Source organism: Capra hircus, chromosome 10 (genome assembly GCF_001704415.2).
Source record: "Capra hircus breed San Clemente chromosome 10, ASM170441v1, whole genome shotgun sequence".
In the NCBI taxonomy this organism is placed as follows: domain Eukaryota; kingdom Metazoa; phylum Chordata; class Mammalia; order Artiodactyla; family Bovidae; genus Capra; species Capra hircus.
The window spans coordinates 35,959,570-35,976,478 of NC_030817.1; the positions used below are offsets into that span (position 1 = coordinate 35,959,570).

At 44.6% G+C, this 16,909-nt stretch overlaps 1 protein-coding gene across 3 annotated transcripts in view; it reads right to left on the minus strand.

Annotated features, from left to right (window-relative positions):
- The window catches only part of SAMD4A (sterile alpha motif domain containing 4A), a 228,482-nt gene that overhangs the window by 51,912 nt on the left and 159,661 nt on the right, over positions 1 to 16,909 (minus strand). For 2 of the 3 annotated variants that reach the window (XM_018054121.1, XM_018054123.1), the window contains one exon: positions 4,410 to 4,673. The exons of the other annotated variant lie outside the window; for it this stretch is intronic. In XM_018054121.1, the coding sequence (XP_017909610.1) occupies positions 4,410 to 4,673 (264 nt within the window). The remainder of the gene's footprint in view (positions 1 to 4,409; positions 4,674 to 16,909) is intronic. 3 annotated transcript variants of the gene reach the window in all.

Consider the following 16,909-nt stretch of genomic DNA (forward strand, 5'->3'; position numbering starts at 1 on the left):
CTCCTTGATACAACTCCCACTCTTCCTTTCAGGTCCTATTTCTAACGTGTAAACCTAAACAGGTCATTTCTGCTGCTACGTTCCTTCAATGTCAGGATAAAAGCTCCAATCTTTTGCAAAGCCTAGCATCTGGCTTTTCCCTCTCCCAAGATTGTGTTCCCATGTGCGCTCAAGCCATCAGATAATGCACTTGGTCAAGCTGTCTCAACCATGCTTTCAGGCATACTGTTCCCTCCACACAGAATGCCCTTCCCTCACCTTATACATTTGGCTAATCTGTAATCCTGCTCCAAGCTGAGGCTCCAGGCCTCTCCCCCTCCAGGAACTTTCCTTGACTCCCCTCCACTTGAATCAGGGCCCTCCTTGCTGCCTGCCTCAATCCACGGCGAGCCTCCGAGACAAAATATTTTCACGGCTGTGCACGTGCATTGGACCCCTCACATTATAGCGAGTCCCTTGAGGCAGCAACCATCTCCTTCACCTCCGTCTCCCCAATAACTAGTCCAAAGCCTCTCTCAGCAAGTGCTCAAGAAAGGCAGCTGACTTGATGAGGACAAAAATGAAACCTGTTAACCAGCCTTTCTTGTTTCTGCTTCCATTGAACAGTCACATCACTCAGCAACAGCCCTGGACTTCGAAGTCTCTAGGTGCTGGGTTTACACAAAATTTCTAAAGATGTGATGCTAACAGGAGGGGCACATGTGCTTCTTCCACCAGTGAAATTCTCCATTTTGCTTTCTTGGAAAGGCGTGGGTTTTTTCCCCCTTCTTGGCCACCTGAAGGCTTTGTGTGAGGAAAGGGTAAGAGAGCACGTTAGATTCATGTGATACAGAGGAAGAGAAGAACATAATTGAGTATCAACCTAGAATCAAGAATCTTTCCCCTGAGATAAGTAAGTCACAATGAAGTTTTCACAAAGAATAAGGAGAACTGAATTTAGAAACCACAATCAGTGTATTCAGTCCAAACATGTATAACCAGTAGCCTCTGTGAGGCATGTTAAAGGGGAAATTTTTATATTCCCATTCAGAGTCCCACTCCTTTTCATCAATTTCTAGTTGAGTAGCTGATTCCCATGATTCCCTGAGCCTGAGATATCAGTCTGAGATCGCTACTGCCAGGGACATCCACTCTGTGCCTTGGAGCTGACTTAAACCTTCAGGATGGCTGTTCACTATAAAAGGAAAAACAAAGCAAAGCGGGCAGATGATGTTAATCCTCTGAGAGCAGGAGCTGATCTACTTGTGAGAGAACTTAGTGACAATCCCTGGCAGGGAACGCTGACACCAAGACAAAAAAAGAGATGGATGTTTGTGAAAAATAAAAAGAGATGGAATGCTGGGCCCTGAGCTGTATTTCCCACTCCTGACCCAAGAGGCACATTCCTAAGGGACAGTGTGTAGCCAAACCTGGCTCATCTGTCTGGATGGAAAGGAAGGCTAGGATGAACACAGCGTTTCAGCAAGGTATGCACAGCTGCTGGCAAGAAAGATGAATTCACACTAAATTAAGCTCAATTACGGGAATTTTTGTTCTTTTCCCAAGGTGTGGGGTGAGGGCTGACATGCATCCCCTGGAGATTTGGAACTCCTCCAGATTCTACTACAGATTCCATGTTGTTCTCGTAAGCTGGGCGTTTAAAGAGTAGGAAAATAGCAATCAGATGATGGCATCCTGAGATGGACCAGAACGGGGCTTTAAAAGGCCGGCACTCCTGCCAAAGGGCCCGGTCACAGAAAGGAAGAGACGAGGATCCAAGGGGAAGAGCTGGCTCTCTTTAAAGGCGCTTCATTTGATTTCAGATTTCATTTTTCAGAAAAATACGAATTAATTTGGAAATTGAACCTGGCGTCTGCTCTGCGACAGGGGAATTGAATGACATACTCTTCGGGCAGGCTGTACGGGCTGCTTCTGTGCTCTCCTGGGAGGCCACTCTGAGCAGCATCTCGTGGCAGGAGTCCCCAGGGGGGTGGCCTTCGAGGGAAGATGGCACCAGGTGCGATGGGGAGGGGCATTCGTGGGGCACAAACACTGGCCCCAACCCTCTGGGATGATGCTGTTTTCAGGTGTGGATGTTTCTACAGCTTGACTTATCAGCGGAACCACAAATACACTTTTTCCATACATAGAATGTTTCATCCTCTATCATGTTCCTTCAAATAGGTGTTTTTATTTAATTTGCTAAGAACTTTATCCTGTGGATCCCATGCAATTCTTTGAGACAGGGACAGTTCAATAAGTCAGCAGAAGGTGGATATACACAGAAGAGCATTCTGTTTAGTCCCATCACCAAACAGCACGTTTCTGACCACACATCTTGGACCTATAAAGAAAATCTTGGATGTAAAGTCTTGTCTGCATCATCTTCTGATCAAAGAAGCTCTGAGGGGACAATTCACATGAGTTTTAAAGGAAGGAATTGAAGAAGCTGATACGTGGGATGTTCCTTGAACTTTGGAATATTTTGGCTCTCACTCTCAAACAGGGATAGGACATCGATTCCATTTTTCTCCCCTTCATGTCTCTTTAAAAGCCTACCGTCACTATTACTAATGAGTAATACTTTCTCATCTCCAAAAGTCAGCATGCAATGGGCAAACCTTCACCTGCCCTGAGAGAATGTCTAAAGTATACAGAGGGCTTCAGAATAAAGCACAAAGAATGAAAGATAACAAAGACAAGAAAGGCCAAGGAAAAGAGAAAGAAAAGACAATGAAGCTCCTGTAAGCAGACGGTGAACCCAGTGTCCTGGAGAACAAGGACTTCCCACAAGACCCACTAAGCTCTTCAACAGCAAGGCCGGGCCTCCTTCTCATGGTTACCAGTTAGAACCTCACATCCACTGTCTTGGAAACCATTCGTCCAGACACCCCACTTGTCCAGACACTCGACTTCACTTGGAAAGAAGCAAATCCAGAGAAACACTGGCTCCACCCTTCTTCGTCCAAGCATGGCTGAGCCATCCCTGCTGCTCATGCCCTGGGGCCCAGCAACTTGAGCACAGAACTCAAAAATAGGTTTTGAGAGGTCTCCGAAATTATGACACATTCCCCTGAAAACTATGAAAGAGATGTAAAAGAGGACACACATCCCCTCCCTGCCAAAAGGGGCCATTGCTTCTGAGGCCTGTTAAACACCTTCGAATGACCCATTGGTATCACCCGAGAGAGGAAAACGTCAAGACGAGCCCCAACCACTCTGGACACTCAGCACAGCATCCATCACGGATGGCGCTGGGATGAGAGGATGCTGGCCTGAGCAGCTGGGAGGGACGGATGCTCCAGGAAAGTGGCTTCACTTCAGGTTCATTTCCCCAGGTTGACAGGCTCCATTTTCAGCCTCAGGCTCACTTACAACCAGCACTTGGTGAGTAGTGGGCATTTCTCTGTGCCACGCTCCTGTGGTGGGGAGGGGGCTCAGTCCCCAGCCTCCTGCGTCAACACTAATCCTTCTCAAGGGAAAGATCAGAAACAGCACAACCTCAGGATTGTGTACATCATCAGTAAGGGCGCTCTCGGAGCCTCCTGTCAGCATCGTAGTCCCAGGGGCACGACTAACTCTTGTTTCTCCATCTAAAATTGTTATTAGTGCGTCTCTAACGAGCATCTTTCCCTGAGGCCTTTCCCAGCCCTTGAACAACTTGCATCTAAAAATACAGAATGTGCGTATCCTCTTTGAACCTACCATGGATAATTCGGAAATCTCTATCTCTCGATGAGTATCTTTAGAAGAGGAGAGATTTACAGGGCAATGTAGGAACATTTATTGATGCTGCACAAAAGGCCTTTATCACCTGTATGCAAATCCGTTATCAGCCTTAAAACACTGTCAGCAAGCCTCAGTGTTATTTTTTTCACATCCCTTCTACAGATGCAGAGAAAAGGGTTTGCAAGTTTCTCTGGATATCAAAGGGAAAGGGAAAGAGGAAAGGAAGCACCAGTACGATTCTACACTAAGAGAGATTTTTAAAAAAAGATCCTGTGGTTTGTTTTGCTAAATTATTGACGATTCCCTGGCCAGAGCAGTGAGGTAGAAGGCTGGAGCAGATCAACGTCTGTACAGGCAGGGCAGACCAAGGAACGGATGTGCAAACAGTAGATGCTATCGCCGCCAGCTGTGACTCATTTAATTGTCTGCAAGTCACTGCATTCAGAGAAAAAAAAAAAAAAAAGGAAAAAGGAGGGCGTTGACCTCTCCTGCTCTTCCCAGGTTTTGGCAAGCAGCCCTGGAAGGGGAATCCGAGCCCTTTCCGCCATGGTCAACCCCAGAGCTCGGCAAGGGAGGGGCCTCCCATCAGCCCGGGGAGGGGCGGGCTCCTTCCTCCTGGCTGACTACCTCTCTCCTCACCCTTCTGACTCCAAATCAAGGGAGGGGCTCTGTTGCCGGTGGTTTCTCGTTTTGTCACTCACCTTTCATACCACTACCTTCTTCTTGGAATGTGTTACGAGCAGTGGTCTGATCTTCTAAGTGTTCACTCCCACCACTTCCTGAAGAGGCTACACTGCTTTGTGGAGACAGGGGGGCATGATCGGATGGGAGGCACTGGGGTCCTCTAGCTCGTAAGTCCTCATGAGACATCCATCCATGTCCTAGAGGCTGGTTTGGCACATTCATGGGTGGGGTAAGGGACACAGATCGTTTCAAAGGGCTGTGGTGTGCCTGGCCTGAGAGAACTGGAAAAAAAAAAATAAAATGAAATAGGTTATTCCCCCCACTTTAGCCTGGGCCACAGAAGAACCCACAGTACCTCTTAACCCTGAGAGATGGCGCTGTCTGATCGCTGCATCCGGGATCATGGGGTGGCTCTTCCTTTTGGGGTGGTTAAAAAGGATGCTGTCTGTACCTTTGGGTGAGGTGGGCTCTCTAAGGAGACTACACCTATAAGGCCCACACCTATGATCTTCACCTCTGTAGGTCGGGATCTGTTTTCAGTTCTAACTGTAGAAATCAGGATTCGGAGCAGTAGACGACCCAAAAATCAGGTGAGGATTGACAGCCTGGCAAAGTAGCGATCTGCCAAGATGGAAAAGAACATGTCCTGGCCAGTTTTTTTTTGGTGGGGCGGGGAGTGGGGACCACACAAAACCGGACGTGACCCATGTCATTAGGGCAGACTTTCTGGAAGGGGAGGGCAGACCACTCATTGTTGGCAATCTTGGCTGGGCTGAACTAGCAGAAGTGGACTAGTCCTTCCAACCAGGAATCAGGGGAGCTGTCACCTCTGAAAGGGGTGCAGGCACAACAAGGGGCCTGAGACTAACAGGGACCTCAGGGTATGGGACACGGCAGCCGTATGTGAAAGGGCCGGTTCTCTCCCTTGGCTTCGCAGGTTAATGCCAGACTTTACATGAGAACACTTCCAGGTAACAAGGCTTTCATTCAGAAGCTAGTGGGGTGCTCTCCCTAAGCCGGGAACAGTTTTCTCCAGCATGTGCAGCCCTTCCGCACAGCGGGCAACATCTGTGTAGCCCCCATTTTTAATTTCTTTTCCAGAAAACCAGGAAAAAAGCAACAAAACTCACATATAACTAGCCAAATTAAATTGAGGTCATTCAAGGGAGGGATTTAACCAAAATCAACGCAGAGGGAGCCGACGTTACCCTTGGTTGGTTTTTCTGGGCGTGTAAAGTGACAGCTTTACAAAATAAGTCTATTCATAACTTTCTCTCTGTGCTGGCCCCTGACAGGTCCAGTTTATTTTGACTGCTGCAGTGCTAACATGGAATCGAGCCACATGCATTTTTAAACATTTTTCAGGGACGCCATTAAGTTCCATGTAGGGCTCTATCCCCTCCAATGAGGTATGATATTTACTCTCCCAAGTCCGGACTAGCACTGCTTTGCTGGCATTAATCCTTCTCTGTTTTTTAGCCAGCAGACTTGACATCCCAGTGTGAGAAGTTCTGCTTTCTGTTAAACTGAATTTCTGGTGGGGCAGCATCCACATAAAGATGTGAACAGCAGGCTTTCTTGCCCCCACTTAAAAACATAAAGACCAGAGCCAAAAGGCTGAGTGTTTGCAAAAAGTGTGTTTGAGACAGTAGCGGTGTGCGGAGGCCCTTCATGGTCAGTTGGCATTAACCAGGCCGGAGAGCAATGGAGTTCACACCCCTGCTGTCCATATTTCTGTTTGGCTTCACGTTGCCAGAAATGCAGCCTTGTGTGTGAAAGAAAGGCCAGAAACTTCTTTATTAACAAAAAAGGGAGCTGCCAATTTTACTGTCTGTAACCTGAGAAATTTCTAATTTGGGTAGATTCTATCAAAGGCAAGGGATTATCATCTAACTTCAAAATATGCAAAGGGAACATTTTTTAGTTTTTGGATTCTAACAGGCTGAAACAGCTTGCATTTCCACTGAATAGACTAAGGAAGAAGCTCTTTAAAAAGGCTCCCTGCAAAATGCATTGCTACCTGGTTGGATCCGAATTAGCAAGAGAAAAAGGAAAAAAAATTAAAAAGGCAGAATAAGAAAAAATAAAATAAAAAGGAAGCAGCAGCAAAAATGAAGAGAGAAGCCAACAGGAAGAAAAGCCAGACATCCAGAAAATTCATTTCATGCCTGTCTAAGTATTTATACAAAACTGAGCGGACTTGTTCAGGGCTGCCCCAAGTGATGGGACTTTCCAGCTTAGACGTCTTTGCTTCCTGGTACCTCTGCAACCATTTCAGAATATCTAGTGGGTGCTCTGAATGGCGCTAGCCAGGTGGGCCCAGAGTGGAAAGGGGGGCTCCTCTTCACAGCCAGGATTAGAGTGAGCCCCAAACCATAAAAGCAGGCCTTTCCCAGAGAGACACACACCCAGAGCTGATGGAACCCTTGGCACCCTACCTGGTTACAGGCAATAACGAATCCATCACCATGAGTGCGATAACACTGCTAAGAAAGTCCCCATCCTTGGATGCAGAGAACAATACCACACACAGGTAGCAGTTGAATTCCAGTATTAGATGAAGCCAATTTGCTTCTTTCCATCAAAAGTTTTCTTAAAATTCATGTTAGCTCCCCACTGATGAGCATCCTTGCGGAGGCTGTCAGTGTCCAGGGAATTCACTAGATGTTTACCTAACTTGCTGGGACTCTTAGGGATTCATTCATAAAAACCTAGACCCATTTCTTCATATGCCCCTGGCTTGACTGAAGTCACAGGGGATATGGCATGAATTTGGTCTCTGCCTCTTGGGCTTCCCTTGTGGCTCAGCTGGTAAAGAATCTGCCCACAATGCGGGAGACCTGGGTTCGATCCCTTGGTTGGGAAGATCCCCTGGAGAAAGAATTCTCCAGTATTCTGGCCTGAAGAATTTCATGGACTATATAGTTCATGGGGTCGCAAAGAGTCAGAAACGACTGAGTGACTTTCACTCTAATAAAAATCAGTTATACCTGAGGTACCAGGGCTTTTTCCCAGGGACTCTCTACCTAAGGCCTCACTGGGTCTGTATCAGAAAGACTTCTACAGCTGGCACCAAAGTCAGAAATGTCCCCTTAGGAGTGACCCTGCTGTAGCAACAAGCAAAATGTCTCCCACTAAGCTTTTGCTTTGCAGAGAGGGCCAAGGATTCAGAGTCAGGGGTGACACACACTCACATGAAAGCCAACCTGTGCATGGCAAATGCTTCATTTCTCTAAAGGGGACTGAGGCCTTTGGGAAGGAGGCTGGAGCAGGTGACAGGTGACCTGCCCACGGGGGCACTTTGGGGTGAAGACAGATCTTTCGGTGGAGCTAATAGTGACCACAAAGCCAAATTTGGTGTTACTTCATGTGCTGGGGGACTTTGTTTGCCATAAATTAGCAGAGGGAAGAATAAATGCAGTGGACAGAGAGAGTGTAAGACCACAGACTGCACAACAGTGGATGAATGAGGTGGTCAAGGGCAGATGGTGCATGGCTGTCCCATCGGTCCATTTTTTTTTCGACCAAAAGTATTCATCTGAAGTGGTGTTACATAGAGGAAGAATGGATATTCAGGTGAAAATAAATGAATAAATGTCCTTTTCCTTCAAGTAGAGAGGGGAGGGCAGGGAAGGCAGGCTTCTGAGAAGCTTTTCACACTGTGTTAGTTTCCCCAGAATAACTCTAGCTAGAGGCGGGCCTTCTGAATGTTCTCAGCAGCTGACTGCTGCGTGGCAGACAACAGAACACGCTCCATTCAGACTTAAGCTGCCCCAGAGTAATATTCAAATGCTGCAGAAGTAAGCACAACTTGGAAAAAAAAACCTCACTGTAGATTAGAAGTTGGCAAGTTCCAGCAGAATTGAGGTCCTGAATTTGTAACTTCATAATAATGAGGGTTGGGGGGACAGCATATTTCGGGGGGGGGGGATTCATTCTAATAATTGCCCAGGGGAGCAACACTGTAACCCTTGCTCTTGAAAAAACTGAAGCTAAGACTTAATAGTACGTAGAGTATAGCGTCTATATCCCTTCTATTTTTAGGAATTGCTACAAGAAATTTCAGGTATGTACACTTATATGTGGGGCTTCCTTGGTGGCTCAGCTGGTGAAGAATCCACCTGCAATGCAGGAGACCCCGGTTCGATTTCTAGGTGGGGAAGATCCCTTGGAGGAGGGATAGGCTACGCAGTCTAGTATTCATGGGCTTCCCTGGTGGCGCAGATATCTGCCTGCAATGATGGAGACCTGGGTTCCGTCCCTGGGTTGGGAAGATTCCCCTGGAGGAGGGCATGGCAACCCACTCCAGTATTCTTGCCTGGAGAATCCCCATGGATGGAAGAGCCTGGCAGGCTACGGTCTGTGGGGTCACAAAGGTTCGGACATGACTGAGCAACTAAGCACAGCACACTTATATATGTACGTACATATATATGAGTACATATGACAATAGGGTACTGTAGTGTTTGGAACATTTATAAATTCAAGTGAACTAAAAATAAATAACAAATACTGAGCAAGTCTAGTTGAAATATGGGAAAAGCAGCTAAAAATAATCTTGCTCCAGCAATGCAGCAGTATGATGTGAGTACAGAGGGTCTTATAATCTGGTAATAAACTCTGTCATACCACTCGGGGCCAGCTGCCGTCTGCGACCTCCTCTAACCTTATGATGTCTTTTTCATCTCTAAGCATCTTTCATGAGACTCCTTTCAACACTTTTTGAGGGGGAAAATACGATACCTGGCGCTGCGTTCTGTTCTTTTTAAGTATTTTCTTGAAAGCCTGGAAATCAGATTTCTTCCCCCTTTCCTTTGACCAAAATTGACTTTGCCTTGATTTTTAGTTATTGAAATAAGAGGCAGGAAAAGACTTTTCAGGATAGTTAGACTCTTAAAAAACAGGTATAACTACCTCTTTTGCCTTCTAATGTGACAAGTAATGGGGCTGTGCAAAGAGGAAGGTTTGGGGTATGGGTCCAGCTCTCTCCTCAGTTCTCTGTCAGGTTAAGAACTGCACCTCACTGCCAAGGAGAGCAGTGATCCCCATAAACAAACAGTCCAGACGACTGAAGCTTAATTTTTAACACTGAAACTTTATCCTAATAAACGGTAATCGAGGTTGTTCAAAGATACATTGCATTCTTCTCTGTTCTCCTTAAATTTATACACCTAATGCAAGTAATGCTTTAAAATTATTATGAGCATAGGTAAATAACATTTCAGAGCTGGAAGGCCCCAAACGGCAATATAATTCAATAATCCCTAAAACTGTGAGCTGTGGGCCCCTGGGTTGTGGAAGGACCTGGGAATTCCTATGTGCACCAAGCCTGCTTAGTAGATGAAATGCTGTGTGACAAATGGTTTTGATACGTATGCAGAAGGTATTAACATTAATCAAATACAAATTATTTCATATTTGCTGAATTCACAGCTCTTTTTGTCATTTTTTTTCATCATCTGTTTGAAGTACAGTTATTTTATGGGGATCCCAGTTTTCTGTTAAACACTGAGGGCTGAACTCAATGACAGAGACGACTGCTGTTCTCTGCTGTGTTTGCTGAGTTCCACGGGCACCTAATTGGCCTCAGGAACTCGTGTGCTTTAAGTCCTCTGATTCCTTTCACAGTTAACACTACTCCTCAAATTCAGTCCACCACCACTTCTCACTGTTCCCACTGTGCGCGTCCACCTATTTCCAGGCTCAGCGTTTTATCCTGGAGTCTAGAATCAAGACTGCTGCTGAAACTGACTTCCTTTTGAATAGAGCCATTAAGTACACCCATACTTCTACTGCCATTCTTTTTCATCAAACCCAGAAACCTGTTTTCTCAATCCAACGTTGGACTCTGCAGCCTCATCAGGCCCTTATGAGTTCAGCCACATGGACATGATTTGCAATTTCACTCTTCTTCCTAAGCCAGTCTTTCCATTTCTTGAAGATTATTTTTTAATATGGACCGTTTTAAAAGTCTTTATTGAATTTGTTACAATATTGTTTTTATTTTGTTTTGGTTTTTTGGCTGTGAGGCATGTGGGATCTTAGGTCCCCGACCAGGGATTGAACCCACACCCCTTGCCCTGGAAAGCAAAGTCTTAACCACTGGACCACCAGGGAAGTCTCAGTCTCCATTTCTAATTCAAGCTGGCTGCTTACAGGAAAATTTAATGCCTTGTTAATATTTCAAATTCTAGATGCTCACGTGATAGAACTCAATCCAACTGCTACTAAACTTTACAAAAAGCAGTTCATTCTTATTTAGGGATTTCAAAAAGCAGAATGAAGAAATAAAATATTTGCATATTATTTTAAAATATTTAACTTAAGAGTTTCTTTCCAGAATTAAAAGATCCAAGCCATTTCCTTACTCTGGGGATACATATTGTGTGTGTCAACAGGCTATGAAGATACATGCGGAAAATTCTACTTACGCATTGCTAATGGTGTATTTTAACTACATTGTCTATATCTACTCCCAAAAGAAATTCAGAAGGATCAGAACTTTGGCTGAATACACCAATTTGAGAGTTTTGCTGCAGGAGATGGTCTGATAGTTGTCAAGTTTAGAAAAGAAAAAGTTCAAGCCATTGCCAGTTATAAAATAGCTATTACTATTGTTTCAAAGTTATTGGCAGGGAATGTTTCTGTTTATTCCCTTAGTTTAGGTTTGCTTAACAGGCATCTTTTGGGCACCATACCAAGCGTTTTTCCTGAGAACACTGATTTCAGAGTATCTAAGGAACTGTTACTAAAGGCTTTGCATTTTCAAAGAGTGGAGTTCTGTTAACACCACTTGTATGCATAATTCTAGGCATTTGATTTTTTTTTTAAAGGCAAACATTTTAGCAAAGCTCAGTGGCGAAACATTAGACCCTGGGTTCCTCTTCTTTAGTTGGTTTTGTGGTGCCACAACCAGTAATCTGAGGCCCTGTGGTGGGAATCTTTGGGGAAAAAAAGATTAATAGTACTGCAAGAATACATTAAAAAAAGAAAAACAAAAAACTAGAGTATTTAATCAGTGACATCATGCAAAAAAGACAACACCAGTCACATTTATGGCCAAGAACAGGTTTGTGTTGGGGGAAAGGGGAGGGGGTATTAATTACTAAGGTTAAAATTAACATGCTCTGCCTCATTGCTTCAGGGAATAGATTAAAAGCAAATCTGAAAGGTTATATGTCTCAACTCTGCATGCTTGCACTCTGCTTCTTGTCTAAAAGTTTGGAAAACCAGTGCTCATAACATCTGGACACCAGAAGATGATTCCCCCAAACCACTTCAGACTCCACCTCATTCTGGGAGAAGAAAGAGCATGCTACAAAGCAAAGATGTGGTGGGTGGACTGGGTGTTTCCCACAAGCCAAGGAGGAAGCCACACACTCTCCGAAGAGAAGGTATATATTAGCCTATGCAATAAAACCAAACAAATGGAGACTCCAGAAGAAGACAAAGCCACAAAGAACATACTAAGGTTGACAAATACGCACTGCTGAATCTCTTTTTGCCCATTCAGTCTCACTTTCAGATCGTATGGAGGTGAATACATTCTGATGCAGGGAGAGCTTTTTCTATGATGTGAGTTGCCACTGGAGTCTGCCCTTATTACTCCACAGATGACCAGTCTTGGAGCAGAGCAAAGATGTATGCTTCTCCCTTCACGTTATCACTTAAACATTTGGGCTTTTAAGAAGCAAATTAGAATGTTTCTGGCAGATTTTTATTGCTGCATTAATCTTGGGTACATTTCATTTGTCCTCTTTTGTCAGTTTCTATAATGGCAAAACTGGGTGTCATCCAGGGGAAAATCTATTTTAGATAACTGCTGTTTGTCTTTACACTGTCATTATTTATGATAAGTCAGACAAGCCAATATATACATTTTATAGAAATCAGTAGAATATTACAAGTTGAACTTCAGATCAAGCTGTCCCGAAAGGAAACTGCCCCAATCCTCTCATTCCACCCTATCAGAACCAGTGACATCAACTATGGAAGTAACTTGATGCCACTGAAGCAGATGTTTCAGCCAATTCAAGGGACTGTGGGATCAATCCAGCCATTTCTAAGGTTCCTATATACGGGGGGCTCACTTCTACTTTCCTGAATTATACTCTTTTCCATATCCATAGTTATATCTATATGTACTTAACCTTTAGGTTTCTTGGCCCTTAAGTTTGTCTGTGGAATTTCTACCCTTGTGGAGAGTGAAGAGTTTAAGACAGAGCTGCAGAATTTTAATCATTTTCATTATGACACCAAGTAAAGTAAATAACTGAGTCAAGCAAGTGGCCAGGGGTGGATTGAAGCAGATACATCTTTTTCATTTTTCAGTGTGTCCATAAAAATGCTCCAATCACTGTGTTTAAGGAAGAGAGTGAAGAAACTCAGATTTTTGACAAAACTTCCCTCCTACCCCTTTCTTAAAAGATAACTCTCAAATTATAATCACTGTTACCTCAACTCACATGTCTATCCAGGAAGTGCCTCTTAGGTTTACTGAAAGCACCATCAATCCTGTGTTTAACACTCCCTGGCTGTTGACAGGGTGTGGCTACCAGCAAAGTCATCCAAGTTTGGAACTGCAAACAGCCAGAGTTTCATGACAGAGCACCAATCCCAAGGCCACCACCAGAGTCATTGAACAAATCACCAGGGTATCCTTTTATATCTTGACACCACAGCTCTTGTCCAAGGAAGTGAGTTGCTTAAAGGGGGCTTAAGAAAGATAGCTTGTCTACTAGTTCTTGTCTTGAACTATAGGCAAAGCCTTCACTGCAACTGGAGCTCAAAAGTCTCCCAGATAAGACGGCAAGATGGCTCTTAAATGCAACAGCACTGACCAGGCAAGGACCAGCAGCATTAGAAAATGCCGAAATCCTCCTCCCATCAGGGTCTCAGCTCAGCACCAGCCAAACGCAGGACGGTGTCAGGACTTCAGAGCGTGAAACTCTGCACTTGGCCTTGATTAAAGCAGCAATCTTTTTTCTTTTCTTTCTAATGTTAGGAGAAGGGTTATAAATAATTAGAAATGTATTATGCAGTCCTGACTAATTCTTAACTTAGTTTCTTGATAGAAGAATGAGAACTGGAGATTCTCAGCATTTTGGCCAGCAGGGCAATTTACTGATGAAGGAATTGGTCCTTGTTTTCATTAAAGCATTCAATCCAAATGTCAAGTGTAACAATACACATAAAAGACCATTAAAAAAAAAAAAAACACCACAATTTGAGTTTACACTGCTAATTAGATTATTTGGGGAGGGGGGTTAATTAAGAGAAATTAGATGGTTTAGGCTCTCCTGGTTTCTTAATTCTATTTGATTGAATCACCATGTGATTCAAGACAAGCTATTGAGGCTTCACACGTCCCAGTTCCCACTTTCTCTTCACCTTCAGCCTCTTCTCCAATTCTGAACTGTCACAACTGGACCCTGCGGGTATTGGAACACAGTGAGATCGGTACTGTGTTTGTAAAATTGATTTACTGTGGTCTGTAATTCCACATAACGATTTGAATTTTTGACTTGGCACTGCATTTTTCATTTAAACCAGACCGTTCTTCTCTACCCCAGAGAAACAGCATTTACGTAATTGCCCTCAACTCATCTACTTGGGTATTAAAATCAGTCCTGCAATAAAAGACTTCCAAAGACACTGCAAGCACGAGGTTCCTGGCATAATTCAGGCCCAGGACTGTTCTAGTTTAAGGACAGGAGTTGAACAGCATTCATTTCTTATTGGATATGAGATGGGGAGGGCTGTCTGAAGCCTTAAGATCCGGGCAGCGAATAGAACAAGCTGCAGGGCGATCAGGGGTAGCCGGGCTGACCTCGGATAGCCCCCTCAGATCCACAGGCCCCTTTGCTTGTCTGCTTCTAGGCTCCCCCTTCACCACATACAAACTATCCAGTGTGTGTTCCTCTGCTGCTAAGTCGCTTCAGTCGTGTCCGACTCTGTGCGACCCTATAGACGGCAGCCCACCAGGCTCCCCCGTCCCTGGGATTCTCCAGGCAAGAACACTGGAGTGGGTTGCCATTTCCTTCTCCAGTGCATGAAAGTGAAAAGTGAAAGTGAAGTCACTGAGTCGTGTCCAACTCTCAGTGACCCTATGGACTGCAGCCTACCAGCCTCCTCCATCCATGGGATTTTCCAGGCAGGAGTACTGAAGTGAGTTGCCATTGCCTTCTCCTAGCAGTTCTCAGTCTTGGGTGCACATTCAACCCCTTTGCAGCCTTAAAAAGAAAATCCCAATGCTAGACCCCATCCCAGACCAAGTAATTGAAAATCCCTATAGTGGAGTCAGAGCATTCATACTTTCTGGTGCATGTGAGTGGTTTCAATAGCCAGCCAGGTTGAGAACCACCATCCTGGGCTGTCTTCTTACCTCAGTGCTCCCCTCAAACCCTGTCCACATCCTGGACACTGCAAACCTCCCTAGGCTGGCTGTTGCTTCTGCCTGGTTTTAATAAGATGTCCCCAAAGAATGAGCATCTTGTTGACCCTTTTCAAGTCACTTTAAAAGAAAACATAACACATCATCACTTTGGACTCACACACAGAATTCTGCTCAGGCTCTTCAGTCCAGGATTTTAGCATTCTTGTCTGGCCCTCCAGGTGAAATAGATATTTTGGAACCAGAATTCCAGCCTGACTGATACTTGGGCAGAAATTTCTAAAGAGTCCCTGGACAATGTTTTGACTCCTAGGCAATCATGCCTGTCCCTTGCTGTGGCCATTTCATCCTTTCTCAGCAGGGAGAGAGAAACAGGGGTCGGCATCAGGCCCTCTCTGGACATGAATCAGCTGCAGAAAGCTCTGAGTATGCCTTATCTCAGTCTGGAAATTCTGTAGGTGAAAGAGTAACTGATTCACAAACAACAACAACAAAAAGAGTTCTAGCTCCATGGACCAGCAGCATCAGCATTATTTGGGAGCTTGTTAGAAAGGCTGGACTCTCAGGTCTCACTCTAGACCCAGAACTGGGATGCGCATTTTAACATCCCAGGAGATTTGTGTTCACATTCAAGGTTGAGGCGTACTAGCTACACACCTAGCTCTGACTCACTGGCTTGATACCTGTCCTGCTGATATTGGAACAAGCATTGTCTACAACAAAAGCAGCCTGCTGAAGTGAGAGAACTTGGGTTGGAGGACATGTGACCTTTCTGTGCCTCAGTTATCCCCTGCAGTGGACATCAAAGGCTCTATCATAGAATGGTTGGAAAAATTACATAATTTAAGGTACATGAAAATGTTTTACAAACTGTGAAGTCCTGCAGAAATATTACTTATGAGTCGTCAGTGTAAGAATCACCCAATATAAACCAATACCACAAGCTGAAAAATCAACTCAAAGTACTAGCCAGTCTAATGATATTCATAGAGCATTTTTAGTGTATTACCTGCAGTATGAAAAATATCTCTGATTATTTGACAGTGTTTCACAGCCTTACAAAAGATGAATTTTCTACCATGGCCTACCATACCAAAAAGAGTATCTTCCTTGCTCTTTCAGAATACTTATCTACATAGACAAACTCTTCTTTGTCCTAATCGGAATAATCTTCCTTTGGTTCAGACTCAACTTGGTCATCCCTTTCCTGGCATTCATTTTAAGTGTTCACATTTCATTTCCATTTTGGAGGGTCAGGGCAGGTGAATCACCTTCTTTTTCATTAAATTTCAGTGCCCAGAACCCCACATGAGATCATCTCTTTGTCCTGACAGCGGTAAGCAATACTGATTGACTGGGGTCCTTATGGAAGATTCTAAGTACTTCCATTGTATTTCAAGCTAAGAACCTATTAGCAGCCATGTGACATTGGATTCTTTATATGTGGGACAGAGAGGTTGGACTAGATGAACTCCTTCCTTCATCAGACATTTGTTGGGTGCTCATCATGTGTGAAAAGCTCTAAAAGCTGAGGGCACAGCATTGAACAAGCCGTTACAGCCCAGAGGCTGATCCCTCAAGCCCCTCCCCCTAAGCCAGTCTCCTATGATGCTATTAGCTTATTTAAGGAGGGCCTTTCTCATTTCGACAAGATATTTTCCTCACATTGTTTATTTCTTCATATTTAAACAAAAGGCTGCCTTGTAATGGGGCTTCCCTGGTGGCTCAGTAATGGCAAAGAATCTGCCTGCCAATGCAGGAGGTGTGCGTTCGATCCTTGGGTCAGGAAGATCCCCTGGCAAAGGAAATGGCAACTCACTCCAGGATTCTTGCCTGGAGAGTTCCATGGACAAAGGAGCCTGGCTGGCCACAGTCCATGGAGTCGCAAAGAGTTGGACACGATTGAATGATTAAACAACAAGAAAGTGTGTGCAACAGCTGCCTTGTAACACTGATAGAACAGTCAGCGAGGGTGTGAGGGTAGAGGATCTGCCCGCTGCTCAGTGCAGACTAGATTCTGCACAGGGAAGGGGCCAATTAATCTCATCTCTTCCCCTTCCTGGCTCATCCCAATGCTCTCCTTTCTCCCACATGTTTTAGACTTGCACGGAAGGGTGACTGAAC